Source organism: Polyodon spathula, chromosome 2 (genome assembly GCF_017654505.1).
Source record: "Polyodon spathula isolate WHYD16114869_AA chromosome 2, ASM1765450v1, whole genome shotgun sequence".
NCBI lineage: Eukaryota > Metazoa > Chordata > Actinopteri > Acipenseriformes > Polyodontidae > Polyodon > Polyodon spathula.
Genome location: NC_054535.1, coordinates 57,432,309 through 57,447,152, shown reverse-complemented (window position 1 = coordinate 57,447,152; position 14,844 = coordinate 57,432,309). Strand labels below are relative to the sequence as shown.

The following is a 14,844-nucleotide window of genomic DNA, read 5'->3' as shown; positions in this document are numbered from 1 at the left end:
CAGTGGCCATCTGCCCCACCCAATACCAGGGAGAGGAGTTGGCTGCCTGAGCGAGGACCTGGCACATTCGGGGAAGACCCCCCAGAAGCGGGAAATACCAGCTGTGGTAAAACGGGAGAACAGATGGGATGCGAAGAAAGGCAAAGAAAGAGTTTCACCCTGGTGCAGAAATCTGTTAGGCAGCTTGGAGTTCAAAACTTTCTGCTGTACCTGGCAAAATTGAAGATCATTCACGATGACAAATCCATTCAGCACAAGAAGCGGAAAGATTAGTCTCAGAGCTACATAGGTCTAATACCCTACCTATGGAATTAATTCTTTGCATCACTTTGAGAGTTTTTCACTCTTGGCTTTTGAATAATAAACTGCTACGTCTGGCTGACTTGATTTTACACTATAGGATTTGCTTCGCTGGAATTGAACAGTTATTGCTAACTAGAAGTTACATGGGGGGATAACTCATTTTTTTTTTTTTTTTTTACGTAATTGAATCTTTTTTCTGGAACCACCTTATGGCTGTAATTATTCACTATATAGCTTTACCCTCCCGGAGTGTATTATGGGTGGTCGGGCTTTGGATGAAGATTTTGCATCTTGGTTCGAAACCACGGAAGCTAATATTTTTTGTTTTTGTTCTGGCAATGAGGGTAACAGCAGCTTCATGAGCTGCTAGATTACACCATTCCAGTGGAAAAACTGTAACGGGATGGTCAGACGCTTTTTCTTATCTCAGAAATTTGCTTAATTAGGCCCTCTTTCCCTTTTTTTATGTATGCAATACATACAATATATGATGATTATTATTTTGGATTACTAATTAATTTTGTATTCCTGTCACTGCATTAAAATGGATGTTTTAGAGCTCCCACTATTCGTTTTGTATTAATTTGTTCATGTTCACGTATTACTATATTTTCTGGAAAACAAATAAAAAACATTTGTTCAAAAAAAAATAAAAATAACTGCCCCTCTACCAACAATGTTATTGAGGTATACAGCTTTGGGTGAGGATTTTGCATCTTGGTTCGAAACCACAGAAGCTAATGTTTTTTTTTATGTTCTGGCAGTGAGGGTGACAGCGGTGTCACGAGCTGCGGCTTCTCTTAGCTAGTCATTTTGTTGTTAAAATAAATCTATGTAGGTTTTGGTTTTTTGGATTGCATTTAATAATATGCAACCAATTGGGAGTTTGCTGTTATACAATTGTGGTGCTGTTAAAAGCATTTTATACTTTTTTTTTATTTAATCTTTCCGTTGCTAATTTCAGAATATACTTAACTCTCTCACTGCTGTCTGTTAATTCTGTGATCATTGTTATATGTGCTCAGTATACAGGGAGCAGGATATCCTTTACTGGCGTTTATAAACCTCCTTAATGGCTAATTATAATATTATGTCCTGGGACACTACACTTAACTCACCCATTAAAAGAGCCAAATGCTTAGATTTTTTACACCGTAAAACATCAAAATTGCCTTAATTCAGGAGACCCATCTCGAATCTGTTGACGTTCACAGATTTAAAAATAAACATTATAAAGTAATTGCGCACTCCTGCACTCTGAATAATGCAAAAGGGGTATTGATTGCGGTTGACAGAAAGATAAATATTTCTATTAATGGTTGCAGTAACGATACTGAAGGCCATTTCTGCCAAGTAATGGCAATGCTTAACAGTGTTAAACTATGTTTAGCATCAGTTTATGCACCTCAGTTTTTTGAGAATATCAGGCTCAAACTGTCAGGATTCCCTGACTGTGCACTTATTGTGGGGGGAGATTTTAACTTGACATTCAACACAGCTCTTGATACGTCATCACACGACACTGCCCTGTCGCCTACCTCTGCCTCCAAATGCTTTCAAAACTTTGCACAAGACCTAAATGTATATGATGCATGGTGTTTGAGAAATAATGGTGTTAAGGGCTTAACATTCTTTTCACATAGACATAAATCATACTCTCGCATCGACTACATTTTTATTTTCCCAACTAGTATGCGTAACATTATTTCAACAGATATATTGCCAATTCTTATCTCTGATAACTTCCCAGTTCTACATTCAATTGACTTGGTTCCAGGAATCACACGTGCTAAAAGCTGGCATTTTAATTAATTCCTACTCCAGAATGAAGACTTCTTAAAATATCTTGCTGAGGGTTTGAGAGACTTCCTAGAAATTAACTCTAACACTGCAACCAACCCCCATTCTTTATGGGAGGTTACTAAATGTTTTATTAGGGGTTGCTGTACTGCCTTCTCTTCTAACCTGAATAAAGCGCGCAACATCTCCCAGTTAGAAGCTACAATTTCAAAGTTAGAAACAGAACAAAAATGCAACTTCTTGGGGAGTAAAGCTAAAAACCTAGCCACTTTAAAGAGTGAGTATAACAATCTTACCAGCGTTAGAGCAGAATTCCTAGTACACAAGACAAGGCAGCGCTATTATGAGCAGACAGAACGACTTAGCAGATTACTTGCATTGCGATTAAAATAATCCAAACACCTAGCTTTGATCGAGGCAATCAAGGACAGCAATAATGTTGTACTTTCTAAACCACAGCAGGTCAACAAAGTCTTTCAAGAATTTTATTCACAACTTTACACCTTTGAAGCTAGTGCAGACTTGGCTAAAATTGAGGAATGAGATCCCTTGGAATTGCTTCATTTAACTGTTAAACAGGCTGAGCTCTTGGATACTCCTTTAACTTTGCAAGAGTTTGAGGCAGCAGCTCTAACTATACAGAAGCAAAAGCCCCTAGGTTGGATGGCATTCCTCCTGAGCTATTGCTGGCAGTATGGGATCAAGTTGGATCATTAATACTCAATCCCATAAAATTTTCACTGCAAAATGGCTCCTTCCATAAGCAATCAGAAATCGGCATCGATTTCATTGCTTGTTAAAAAAGGTAAAGATCCTTTAGAATGTTCTAGTTACAGGCCTGTAACAGGGCGAGCAGCACTGTACATTTAGTTGTTTATTTTTAGAACGGGGTTTCCCCCTCCACCTGTGTTATTTTGTATTTATTTGTTTATTGTTTATTTTGTGTATATTTTATAGATGACAGCGAACCGCCATGCGTTTTTGTTTTTGTATTGTTTTGCAGCGTGGATGGGAAACCCCATCCACATTAAAAACTTGTGCAGAAGTTTTCCATCACCCGAATTTATTAAGTGATTAATTTGTTGCTAATCGGGAGATGGTCACCTGTATAAATACCAGCAGCTCTCTGCACTCCGGGTATATGGGGTGTTCGAGAGGCAAAACGAGAGCGGAGAGAGAAGAGAAAACAAAACTAAAAGCGCTTAAAGGATCCATGAAGGCTACTGCCCAATTGGACCTTAACAGTTATTATTGTGTTCGTGATTTGTTTTTGTTTATCTTTTATTTTTGTGCTCTGTGAGCAGTGTTTTGTTTAAATATTTTATTTATTTTTGTTGTATTTAAAATAAAAACGGCGCACGCCGCATTCTTTTTGAAACTTCAGCTACCTGACCTGTGTGTGCTTCCTTCTGGTCTGACCTCACCGCAACGCCATTTCCTGATGATGGTGTCATCGTGGGATCTACCACAGCCTCCGAAGAAGGGTACTGCAGTTTTTTCTTTTTTTTATTGTTATAATAATTTTTTTGGAGTGAGGAAGAGGAAGGAAAGATGGGAGGAAGAAGAGGAAATGTGGGAGGAAGAAGGGGAAAGGGGAAGGAGAAGCGGCAGCAGCAACAGCCGCAGCAAGTCTGCCAGACATGCTTGAGGGGGGAGGAGTGGTGTTTTAAAGTTGGCGAGGTCAGACACGTATCGCCTGACAGCTACCACTCTCCACCTCAGGAGGAGGAGGAGGAGGAGGAGGTTGGCTGGGAAGCCCTCCTCCATAGCATGGGAGTGCATTTCTGCTGCTGCATCTGTGGGGAGTGGGGGCATTTTCCAGTGAACTGCCCCCTCCCACCAGAGGAATGCCTGCTGAGCCCACCCCCACTACAGCCTGAGTGGGAGGAGCCCGAAAGTCCTGCGCCCGAGTGGGAGGATCCCAAACGTCCTAGACCCAAGAGGGGGGAGACGGTGCGTCCACAGCCCAAGAGGGTGGAGACGGTGTGTCCACAGCCCAAGAGGGGGGAGACGGTGCGTCCACAGCCCAAGAGGGGGAAGACGGTGCGTCCACAGCCCAAGAAAGGGGAGTCGGTGAGTCCACAGCCCAAGAAGGGGGCGCCGGTACGTCCAGAGCCCAGGTACCCACCAGCAGAGAGAGAATACCTGCTGGTGGCACCTCCACCTCCATGGGAGGACTGCTTGTCGCTCCCATCTCCACCAGCAGAGAGAGAGTACCTACTGGTGGCACCTCCACCACTGTGGGAGGACTATGTGCCACTCCCACCTCCACCTGCAGAGGGAGCATGCCTGCTGGTTTCCCCACTGCAGCCAGAAGGGGAGGAGCCCCTGCCACGTTCGCCACCAGAAGGGGAGGAGCCACTGCCGCCTTCACCAGGAGCAAAGCAGCAGGAGCTGCCTCTGTCTCCACCACCATCACCACTTGGAGAAGAGCAGCAGGAGCTGCCTCTGTCTCGATCACCAGGAGCAGAGCAGCAGGAGCTGCCTCTGTCTCCACCACCATCGCCACCTGGAGCAGAGCAGCAGGAGCTGCCTCTGTATCGATCACTAGGAGCAGAGCAGTAGGAGCTGCCTCTGTCTCCAACCCCACTAGAGGGAGAGAAGCAGGTGCTGCCTCTCCCTTCAGCATTGGAGGGACCAGGGCAGGATGCTGCCGGACCTCAGCAGCCCCTGCATAGGTTGCTGAGGGGAGCACGGGGATAAAATGCCCGGCCACAGTGGCTGCGAAGAGGGGCAACCCCCGCACCACAGCTAGGCCTGGCTCTCCTCCTGCCATCGCCTCCTGAGGGTCCGCTGCTGCCCTGCCTAGCACTGCCCAAGGATGCCTGCCTTGCACCGCCCAAGGATGCCTGCCTCGCACTGCCCAAGGATTCCCGCCTTGCACCGTCCAAGAATGCTACGTCTGCATCGCCTGGGGCTGCCAGTTGCTCCGCATCATCTGGGGTTTCCGGCTGATCCGCATTGCCTGGGGTTGCCTGCTGCTCCGCATCACCTGGGGAGCTACCGGTTACAGGGTATGAGGGAGAAGTGGAGCTCACACTGCCGCCTCTATGGCCAGGGGCTCCGCTCCCGAGTTTGCCTTTCGAGGGTCCGCTGCTGCCGTCGCCTCCTGGGTGTCCGCTACTGCTGCCGTCTTCTCCCGAGGGTCCTCTGCAGCTGCAGTCGCCTCCTGAGGGTCCACTGCTGCTACCGTCACCTGGGGTTTGCCAGAACTGCTTTGCCTGGGGTTAGTGTCAGCCCTGCTTTTCCGCAGGAAATACTGTGGCCGGAGCCCAACAGGCGGGAGCTGCCGGCTATGAAGAAGGGGAGAGAGGTCAGGAGACCACCTCCCCCCGCAGCACTTTCGCTGCAGGGAATTTGGTGGCCAGAACCCCAAAAGGGGGAGCTGCCTGCTACAGAGAAGGGGGAGAAGGTCAGGAGATCACTCCCACAGACAGCCGGGTGGCAGCCAGGATTGCCTTGGATGGAGGAGCCAGCCTGTGTACAGTCGGCCTGGCCGCTACAGCTGTTGGGGTGGGAGAAGGACCTCCCACCGTGGCCGACACCTTTGGCCTGTTGCTGCCCCTGTTCCTGGGTCAGGACTACGACCGGGACTTTGGGACTGTGGGGGCAGGTGGCCATTGAGGCCAGGTGTGCTGCGCACAAGGGGGGGCATACGTGGCGGAGTGTCCTGCCTCTTTATGTTTATTAGTGTTTATGTTGTATGTAGTGTGTTAATGTTAGTGTCTATGTATAAAATACACGGGGATATAAATATGGGTTATGACCACAAGTGTTTAAAATGTATTTAGGCACAAGGATTAATTCATTAATTTAGGATGAAATGAATTCACATTTGGAGGAAGAGGAAGGTGAGAGTGAAGAGGAAAAGAAAGAAACTCTAGTGACATAAGGCCTAACTGTGAATGAAGACGCCGCTGATATGCCTGAGCCTAATTCTCCTCAGAGTCCAGTGAGAATGACGTCTAGGGGACGAATCGTGAAAAGACCAATATGCTACAGTGACTGTGAAACTTAATTGCCTGCTGCTATGCATCGCCTGAGGCTGCCTGCTGTACTGCTTTGCCTGAGAGACCTGTGTCTTTTATCTCTACTAGGGTTGCTGACGGTCCTGCTTCTACCTGGGGTTGCTGACGGTCCTGCTTCACTTGGGGTTGCTGACGGTCCTTCTTTACCTGGGGTTGCTGGTGGTCCTGTTTCGCCTGGGGTTGTTGATGGTCCTGCTTCACTTGGGGTTGCTGATGGTCCTGCTTCGCCTGGGGTCACTGAGAGCTCTGCTTCACCTGGGGTCGCTGCCAGCTCTGCTTCGCCTGAAGAATGGGGGAGGTCAGGAGAACAGCTCCCACTGCAGCACTTTTGCTGCAGGAGATTGTGTGGCTGAATCCCTGGAAGTTGGGAGCTGCCAGCCACGGATACCTTGCTCTCCCTCTTCTGGGACTTTAAGGCTGAGGAGGGAGGTGGCAGTTAGGGACATGTGTGCTATAGTTTTGTTTTTATTTAAACGTGTTCTGGCAGAGGTGAGGTGGGCAGCTCATCCTCCACCAGGAGTAATTCCAAAGATTCCAGGAACAGTGACAGCAACTGCCCAGCCTGACCTAGGGTTGTATTATTTTGTGTTTGTGATTTTGTTTTTGTTAAGTCTTCTATTTTGCTCTCTGAGCAAATTGTTTTTGTCTAAATATTTTGTTTATTTTTTGTTCAAAATAAACAGAGCACGTCGCGTCTTTTGCCCTGCAGTACTGCTTGCTTGTCTGTTATTCTTTCTGCATCTAGTCTGATGTCACCACCTGCCTATCCTGTCACACTTCCCATTACCCATAATTAGGGGTCTACCTAAATAGCGATTTCATGGATTTCACGGAAAGTCACCTCTTTTATCGGGCGTCAGCCACGCCGAGCGTTCGCGATCCAGGAGATCCCAGACTCTGGTCACCTTGGCCGAGATCAGCGCGCGCCGCACCGAGGGGGACTCCAACGCCTGTGCACCTAGGTGGGGGTTGTGCAGCAGGGGCTCCAGCAGGAGTCCTTGGCCCTCGGTCGGCACGGCGTTTCGGCCGACGGAAAACACGTTCCGGGTTCTGAGCAGGTCCTGGTAGAAGACCGACAGCTCGGAGACGGATTCCCCGGAGGTCGATCCAGAAGAGCTGCCGGTCGTAGCCCAGGTCGTGCAGCTGGCGCAAGAGGAGGGACGCCAGTGTGCACCACTGCGGGGCCGGGTCTGCGTACAGGTATCTCTGCAGGGTCTGGAGGCAGAAGGTGTGCACCTGGCTCCTGATGCACACCAACCCCTGCCCCCCCTCGGCGAGAGGGAGGCTCAGAACCACCGCAGAGACCCAGAAGTTAAATCAGTACTACAGGTATGATCTAGCACAGCCACCTTGCTTCAAGCAACCCGCTGCTTATTTTTTAAACATAGTTAGAATTTTAGACCTGAATAGGCACGTTTTCTTTGTTTTGACTTGGTACTAATAAAATAAATTACACTATGTAACACAATTTTTGTTCCTGGGTAGTTCGTGAAAGTGATTTACAGTATAATCATAAATCTCGAAAAACTACTCACTTCTAAATCTTTTGTAGTCACTTTAGTATAAATACATGTTAATTTGGATTCATATGTTGTTTTTTTCTGACTTTATGTGAACGAAAAGACACAAATTCGCCCATTTTTTCATTGGAAATAGGTAAATTTCAAAATATCACTGACCTGGTCACAAAAGCAAAGTTTGTGGGAAATAATAGCCATTTTCAATACTTTTGAAGCATAATCAATTAGGAAATAATACTTACTACCCAGGAACCAAAAAAATAAAAACATTTGTTACACAGTGTTGGGTAGGGACAAATGACATGACAATGAACGTGGGACAAATAACATGACAATGAACGTGCTGCATATATTGCCTTTATTAAAGTATGTTACATGCCCTTGGGTGAGCAAGCTTTTAGACTGTTTCTAATCAATTTCCACATCTGTAGAACTTGGCAAATCTTTGCCTTACACTTCCCATCATTTCAGTGGATGCAGAACGTGCAGTCTCAATGTATGGGCAAGTCCACACCTGACAGTGAAGGTTGGCAGCAAAAAAAATACATAAATCTACCGCGATTTAAGTAGACCTCTACCCATAATGTAGCCAAAGTATTATGTCTCTTGTTTACCAAATGTACACTTGCCCAGATTAGCCGTCATCCGGAGAGTGGATGTTCCATGTGGACTACTGGTGGCTGAACAAGGTCACATGAAAGGACTCGTACCACCTGCCCCGCATCGACAATTCCCTGGACCTGGTGACTGGTTCTTCATGGTTCACTTTGCTAGATCTGCAAAGTGGATACTGGCAGGTGGCACTCACCCCTGAGATGCGGCCAAAGCCTTCTCAACTAGCCGGTGCCTGTGGCAGTTTAAGGTAATGCCGCTCGGGCTCTGCAACGCACCAGCAACTTTCAAGCGGCTAATGCCCTGAATGGCATTCTCACACAAAACTGCTTGGTCTACCTAAATGATCTTGTGGTCTATGACCCCAGTTTTGAAGATGCCTTGGCTTCCCTCTGATAAAGGCAGCAGCAACTGGAAGTGGCAGGACTAAAGTTGCATCCTGACAAGTGCTGTCCTGAGAAGGAAGGTCACCGTGTCCGCAGCAAGGGGATCAGTACATAAGTGGCCAAGATCAGTGTGGTCTGGGACTGGCTTATCTCCGCCAACCAAGTGCTAGCTGAGGGGGTTCCTGGGGCTGGCATCTTACTACCACTGCGTTGTGGCCCATTTCACTATGATAGCTGTCCCACTGCACTGGCTCCTGCAGAAAGGGGAGCGCTTCCTCTGGACTGAAGACTGCCAGGCCGCCTTTGACAGCCTGTGGAGTGCACTGATCCAGTCTCCAGTACTCTGCCCTTCTGATCCGAACTTCCTGTTCCTGCTCGTCACCGACGCTAGCAATGAAGGGATAAGGGCAGTCCTCTCCCAGCTGGGGCCCAACAGGGAGAAGATGGTTGCCTACTTCAGCAGGTCCCTAAACAAGGCAGAGCGGAGCTAGTGTGTCACTTGTCGGGAGCTGCTCGCAGTGGTTGTGGTGGTACACCATTTCTGCGACTACCTCTGCGGGCTTCCCTTCATCGTCCAGACTGACCATGCCGCCCTGCAGTGGTTATTGATGTTCCGAGAACCAGAGGGACAGATCACCAGGTGGATTGAGCAGCTGCAGTCCTTTGACTACACTGTTGAGCACTGCGCTGGGGCTGCAGCCACTGCCTGAAGCGGGAGATCAGTGAACAGAAGCAGACATCAGCGGAGCAGGGAAACCAAGACAAGGAGGAGGAGTTTAAGGAGGTGAGTGAGCCCACCACTCTTACCTCCAGGTGGCTGACCACTACAGATGTCCTGGGCCTTTTCTTTTGCTCTGACAAAGGGAATTGCTTTGTTTTATTAGCCAGACTATTTTACCAAGTGGCCTAAAGCTTATGCCTTCCCATACCAAGTGGCGGAGCCCTCTCCGCCAGGTCCACCAGATGTTTTCACCTGCTAAGGGGTTTTTCTCCTCTCCATAGCACGGATGACCTCCAATCCATAGCCTGTCCCTACTAACCTCTGCGTGCCCTTTTTGTTTTCAGTTCGCGTTTATGTGTGCGGCGTGCGGTTCTTTCTTGTTCCACGGGTGCGGTTCTGCGGGGAGCCGGGGGTCAATTTTTTTGGGGGGGGGGGGGGTGAGTCCCACTCCCCCGGCCGAGCCTGGCTCCACCACCCAGGTTCCTCTTAGGTCAGAGGAAACCCCCGGATACACCTGTTCTTTCACAGATCGTGCGCTTTAGCCTCAGCGAGACTCCAAATAATACTCCTTTCTCATAACCTTCTCCCTTTTCCTCCAGGTCCCACGGGCATCCAGCGGGTGCCCGGCCCTCACTTCGGGGCTCATACCTGATGGAGGTCGGTTCTTCGGATGGGACCTGTCTAGATCTTTTTCTTTTCCAGGTCCAGGTACCTTTCTGTCCCCCCAGGGTAGCCGGGTCTCCCTACCATCAGGCAAGCTGCCGGGACGGGTCCTTCAACCTGGGGGGGGAGATTTCCTCTATCCACGTCATCCCCTACTCACCACAACCACTCAAGCAGCTAGCGGACCTTCAAGCTTTAGGGGACCTGTCCTGTCTGTTCGACTTTGTCATTTACACTCTGTCGCCCAAGTTCCACAAGCACTCCATTCCCCTTCTTCCTTTGCAGGTGTCCCGTGAAATGTAGCCTTATGGCGTAGTTCAGGGGACACTGTAAAAGGCACTCACCTGCTTTGCTCTCTCTCTTTCTCAGCCAGTTATCCTGAAACCACGCCATGCTGTCCTTTCTGATCATATTCGGCTGGGGGAAGGGAAGCAGCTGCATTTTCGGTATATCCGCTTTCAGGCGGGGGATGACTCGGCAGTTGTCCCCCCAGCTGCTCCCAATAACTGCCATTGTGCTCTCATTTGTTTCTGGGTGGGGTTTGTACAGCGCTGGGGATCCCCTCTGGCTGTACCATCTGTCAATATATCTTTCTTACCCATTTTTAAACTGCGCACTATTTGCTGCTCTTGTCTTTCATATTATGTTGGTCCTCCTCCTCCTCTTTTCTTCCTTCACCGCATTATCCACACAGAGCTCCCTCTGGGGGGGGGGAGTGAGTCTTACTCCCCTGGCCGGGCCTGGCTTCACCGCCCAGGTTCCTCGTAAGTCAGAGTGGACCCCTGGCCACACCTGTTCTTTCGCAGCTCGTGCACTTTAGCCTCAGCGAGGTTCAATCTATACACCTTTCTCTTAACTCTCTCCCTTTTCTTCCAGGTCCTGTGCGTATCCAGCGGGTGCCCGGCCCTCACTTCGGGGCTCACGTCTGATGGAGGTCAGTTCTTCGGATGGGACCTGCCTAGATCTTTATCTTTTCCAGGTCCAGGTACCTTTCTGTCCCCCCGGGGTAGCCGGGTCTCCCTACCACCAGGCAAACAGCTAGCAGACCTTCAAGTGGTAGGGGACCTGTCCTGTCTGTTTGACTTTGTCACTAACACTTTGTCGCCCAAGTCCCACAAGCACTCCATTCACCTTCCGTCTTTGCAGATGTCCCGTGAAATGATAATCATAGATAATAGGGCTGCAACGAAGGATACATTTTGACCTTCAAAGTTTCGGAAGACATCACTGAAGGATTAAAACATTCACATGTAGTTTAAAAAAATGTTATATAGAAGTAATCATGTTTTTGGAATTTAAATTTAAAAAAATACACACTGTTTATTTCTACGTAATTGAGGCTGCTTGCGATATATAAAGTAAGCTTGCATTGCAGCAACAAAAAATGCAGCAGGCTTACTATGAACTTACGCTTGTCAAGTGACCCCGGAAATTGGTTGTGCCTTTATGATACCTCAAGAGTCGCTTGCACAGTTTACATTCAACTTTTTTTTTGGTCGCCTGAACATTTAACACAAAAATCCCAAACAGCAGAGGTGTTTTGAGACATTTCTCCTAATACAGCTTACGCTATACAACGTTGCTGTCGAGACGGCGAATGAAGAAATTAAAGGTTTGCCTCTGGATAACACGAGCTGGAGGAGGAAGGGCCGGGTGGTGCTGAGTTTTTTAAATTAAAATTAGTGTTAGCGTATATTTTGTATGTTTCAAACATATTCTGCCGTAGCACTTCTATTATACTGTCTTGTATATATTGTATAGTATCCAAGTGCTTTGGATACTATACCTTACTCTATACAAGGCAGCGGTGCCATATAGAGTTACAGTCTTATGAATACCAATCTATAAATATCAAATTAAATTACAAAATATAACCAAAGAACCAAAAGACCTTCAAACAGAAGAACTGGTGGCATTACTTTAAACTGCATTGCTTTAAGATAATATACTATCTAACTGTACCACTTGGTGGAGCACTAGCTGTGTTACGCTTCTTAAGTTATTGGCTGAATTTATAAGTTTTAGATCATTTTTTTTAAATATAATTTTACCAATTGTTATCTTTTTTTTTGTACATATTGCCTGGGTAGAGGTCAAAATATTGTTTTATTAAATTAATATGTAATTGTACTATTATGCCGAAATTAAGCTTTGAATTTTTTATTTAAAAAGAAAACAGCTTTTAATAGCTTGGAAAAACCCCTTCACTAGAAGGATGAGAAGGAAGTTCAGCCTCCATGCCAATGTAAATGTGTCCTGTGCTGACTGAAATTAGAATAAGATCAACCCATTTCATGCCACATCAGCCCTTAACATTCCTCAAAACAAAATTTAACATTTGCAAAAAGCTCAAATCAATTAAACAGATTTGAAATTAAACTGGAGTCTTCACTGCATCTTGATGTCTCTTGGCTATCTTAAACATACAATTCCTACTGCTGCATGGATTGACCTTCAATTAACCAGACACGGCACACCAATATTTTAAAAATAATCTTTTTGTCTGAAGACTACTTCAAAAGTTGCACACCCTGTACATTCAAGAACAATCTTGCTTAATCCATTGATGCCACTTTTGTACTAGTGCAATATGTAAAACTTTAACCTTTGTTCCCTTTCAGTATGTTTTATAATTGATTTCAAAACAGTTTCATCTCAGTCCCAAAGAGGAATATACTAAGGGTTTTCACCTGCTTATATTCTATAGCTAAGGCCACCTCAGTGAAATGTCACAGAGTAATATATTTTCTTTGAGTATTTACTCTAGTTTTTACTCTAGTTTAATATAATATATATATATATCTATATATATGGGAGGGTATATATATATATATATATATATATATATATATATATATATATATATATATATATATATATATATATATATATATACATACACACACACACACAGCTCTGGAAAAAATTAAGAGACCACTGCAAAATTATCAGTTTCTCTGGTTTTACTATTTATAGGTATGTGTTTGGGTAAAATGAACATTTTTGTTTTATTCTATAAACTACTGACAACATTTCTCCCAAATTCCAAATAAAAATATTGTCATTTAGAGCATTTATTTGCAGAAAATGACAACTGGTCAAAATAACAAAAAAGATGCAGTGTTGTCAGACCTCGAATAATGCAAAGAAAATAAGTTCAGATTCATTTTTAAACAACACAATACTAATGTTTTAACTTAGGAAGAGTTCAGAAATCAATATTTGGTGGAATAACCCTGATTTTCAAGCACAGCTTTCATGCGTCTTGGCATGCTCTCCACCAGTCTTTCACATTGATGTTGGGTGACTTTATGCCACTCCTGGCGCAAAAATTCAAGCAGCTCGGCTTTGTTTGATGGCTTGTGACCATCCATCTTCCTCTTGATCACATTCCAAAGGTTTTCAATGGGGTTCAGGTCTGGAGATTGGGCTGGCCATGACAGGGTCTTGATCTGGTGGTCCTCCATCCACACCTTGATTGACCTGGCTGTGTGGCATGGAGCATTGTCCTGCTGGAAAAACCAATCCTCAGAGTTGGGGAACATTGTCAGAGCAGAAGGAAGCAAGTTTTCTTCCAGGACAACCTTGTACTTGGCTTGATTCATGCGTCCTTCACAAAGACAAATCTGCCCGATTCCAGCCTTGCTGAAGCACCCCCAGATCATCACCGATCCTCCACCACATTTCACAGTGGGTGCGAGACACTGTGGCTTGTAGGCCTCTCCAGGTCTCCGTCTAACCATTAGATGACCAGGTGTTGGGCAAAGCTGAAAATTGGACTCATCAGAGAAGATGACCTTACTCCAGTCCTCTACGGTCCAATCCTTATGGTCTTTTGCAAACCTCAGCCTGGCTCTTCTTTGCTTCTCATTGATGAAGGGCTTTTTTCTAGCTTTGCACGACTTCAGCCCTGCCCCTAGGAGCCTGTTTCGAACCGTCCTCGCCGTGCACTTCACCCCAGCTGCCGTTTGCCATTCTTTTTGTAGGTCACTTGATGTCATCCTACGGTTGCTGAGTGACATTCGAATGAGTTGGCGGTCATCCCGGTCAGTGGAGAGTCGTTTTCGCCCTCTGCCGGTCTGTAGCTTTGTTGTCCCCAATGTGTGCTGCTTGACCTTGTTCTTATGAACCGCCGTCTTTGAAATTTTAAGGATGGAAGCAACCCGACGCTCACTGTATCCCTCTGCCAGTAAAGCCAGAATTGAACCCTTCTTTTCCTCACTCAAAACTTTCCTTTTCAACTCTTTGGGCATGGTCAATAGTTATTTTTTTATTCCAATTACTTTTGAGGTACTACTAGCACTGTTTTGCCATCCAGCTGGTCCTATTGCAAGAGGATAGTGATGACCACAGGAGTGGTTTTTATACTTTTCCTCGTTAAATAAGATTTGGTTCAGGTGATCCCCTAATCAGTACCTCATTCAGTAGAATGAGGTGTGCCTGTGTTGGAATTCAACAGACACTGGAATGGAATGGCGGTATGTAGCAACATCCTAACGACTAAATTCTTTAAGAAACGTCTTGACACACACATATATATATATATATATCTATATATATATATATATATATATATATATATATATATATATATATATTACAATTTAATATGAATAGAATTAATTTACTTGCTGCAGCTATTTGTTTTGGAACGATGTGTTTTTATTTTACTTATTCATTAAAAAAAAAAACTGATTAAAAAAACTTAAATAAGCACGAACTTAACAATTAATTGCTATGAAATGTGCTATATTATGTGCAAGATATGTGCAAAATAAATCGTGGCTACGAGTTACCTCTTTATTGTAGTT

At 45.7% G+C, this 14,844-nt stretch overlaps 1 protein-coding gene across 1 annotated transcript in view; it reads left to right on the top strand.

Moving 5' to 3' along the window:
• Positions 1-14,844, top strand: part of LOC121326798 (probetacellulin-like) — a gene marked incomplete at its 5' end in the record, with an annotated part of 32,549 nt that overhangs the window by 2,353 nt on the left and 15,352 nt on the right. The window contains one exon of the mRNA XM_041270311.1: positions 10,910-10,967. Within this exon, the coding sequence (XP_041126245.1) occupies positions 10,910-10,967 (58 nt within the window). The remainder of the gene's footprint in view (positions 1-10,909; positions 10,968-14,844) is intronic.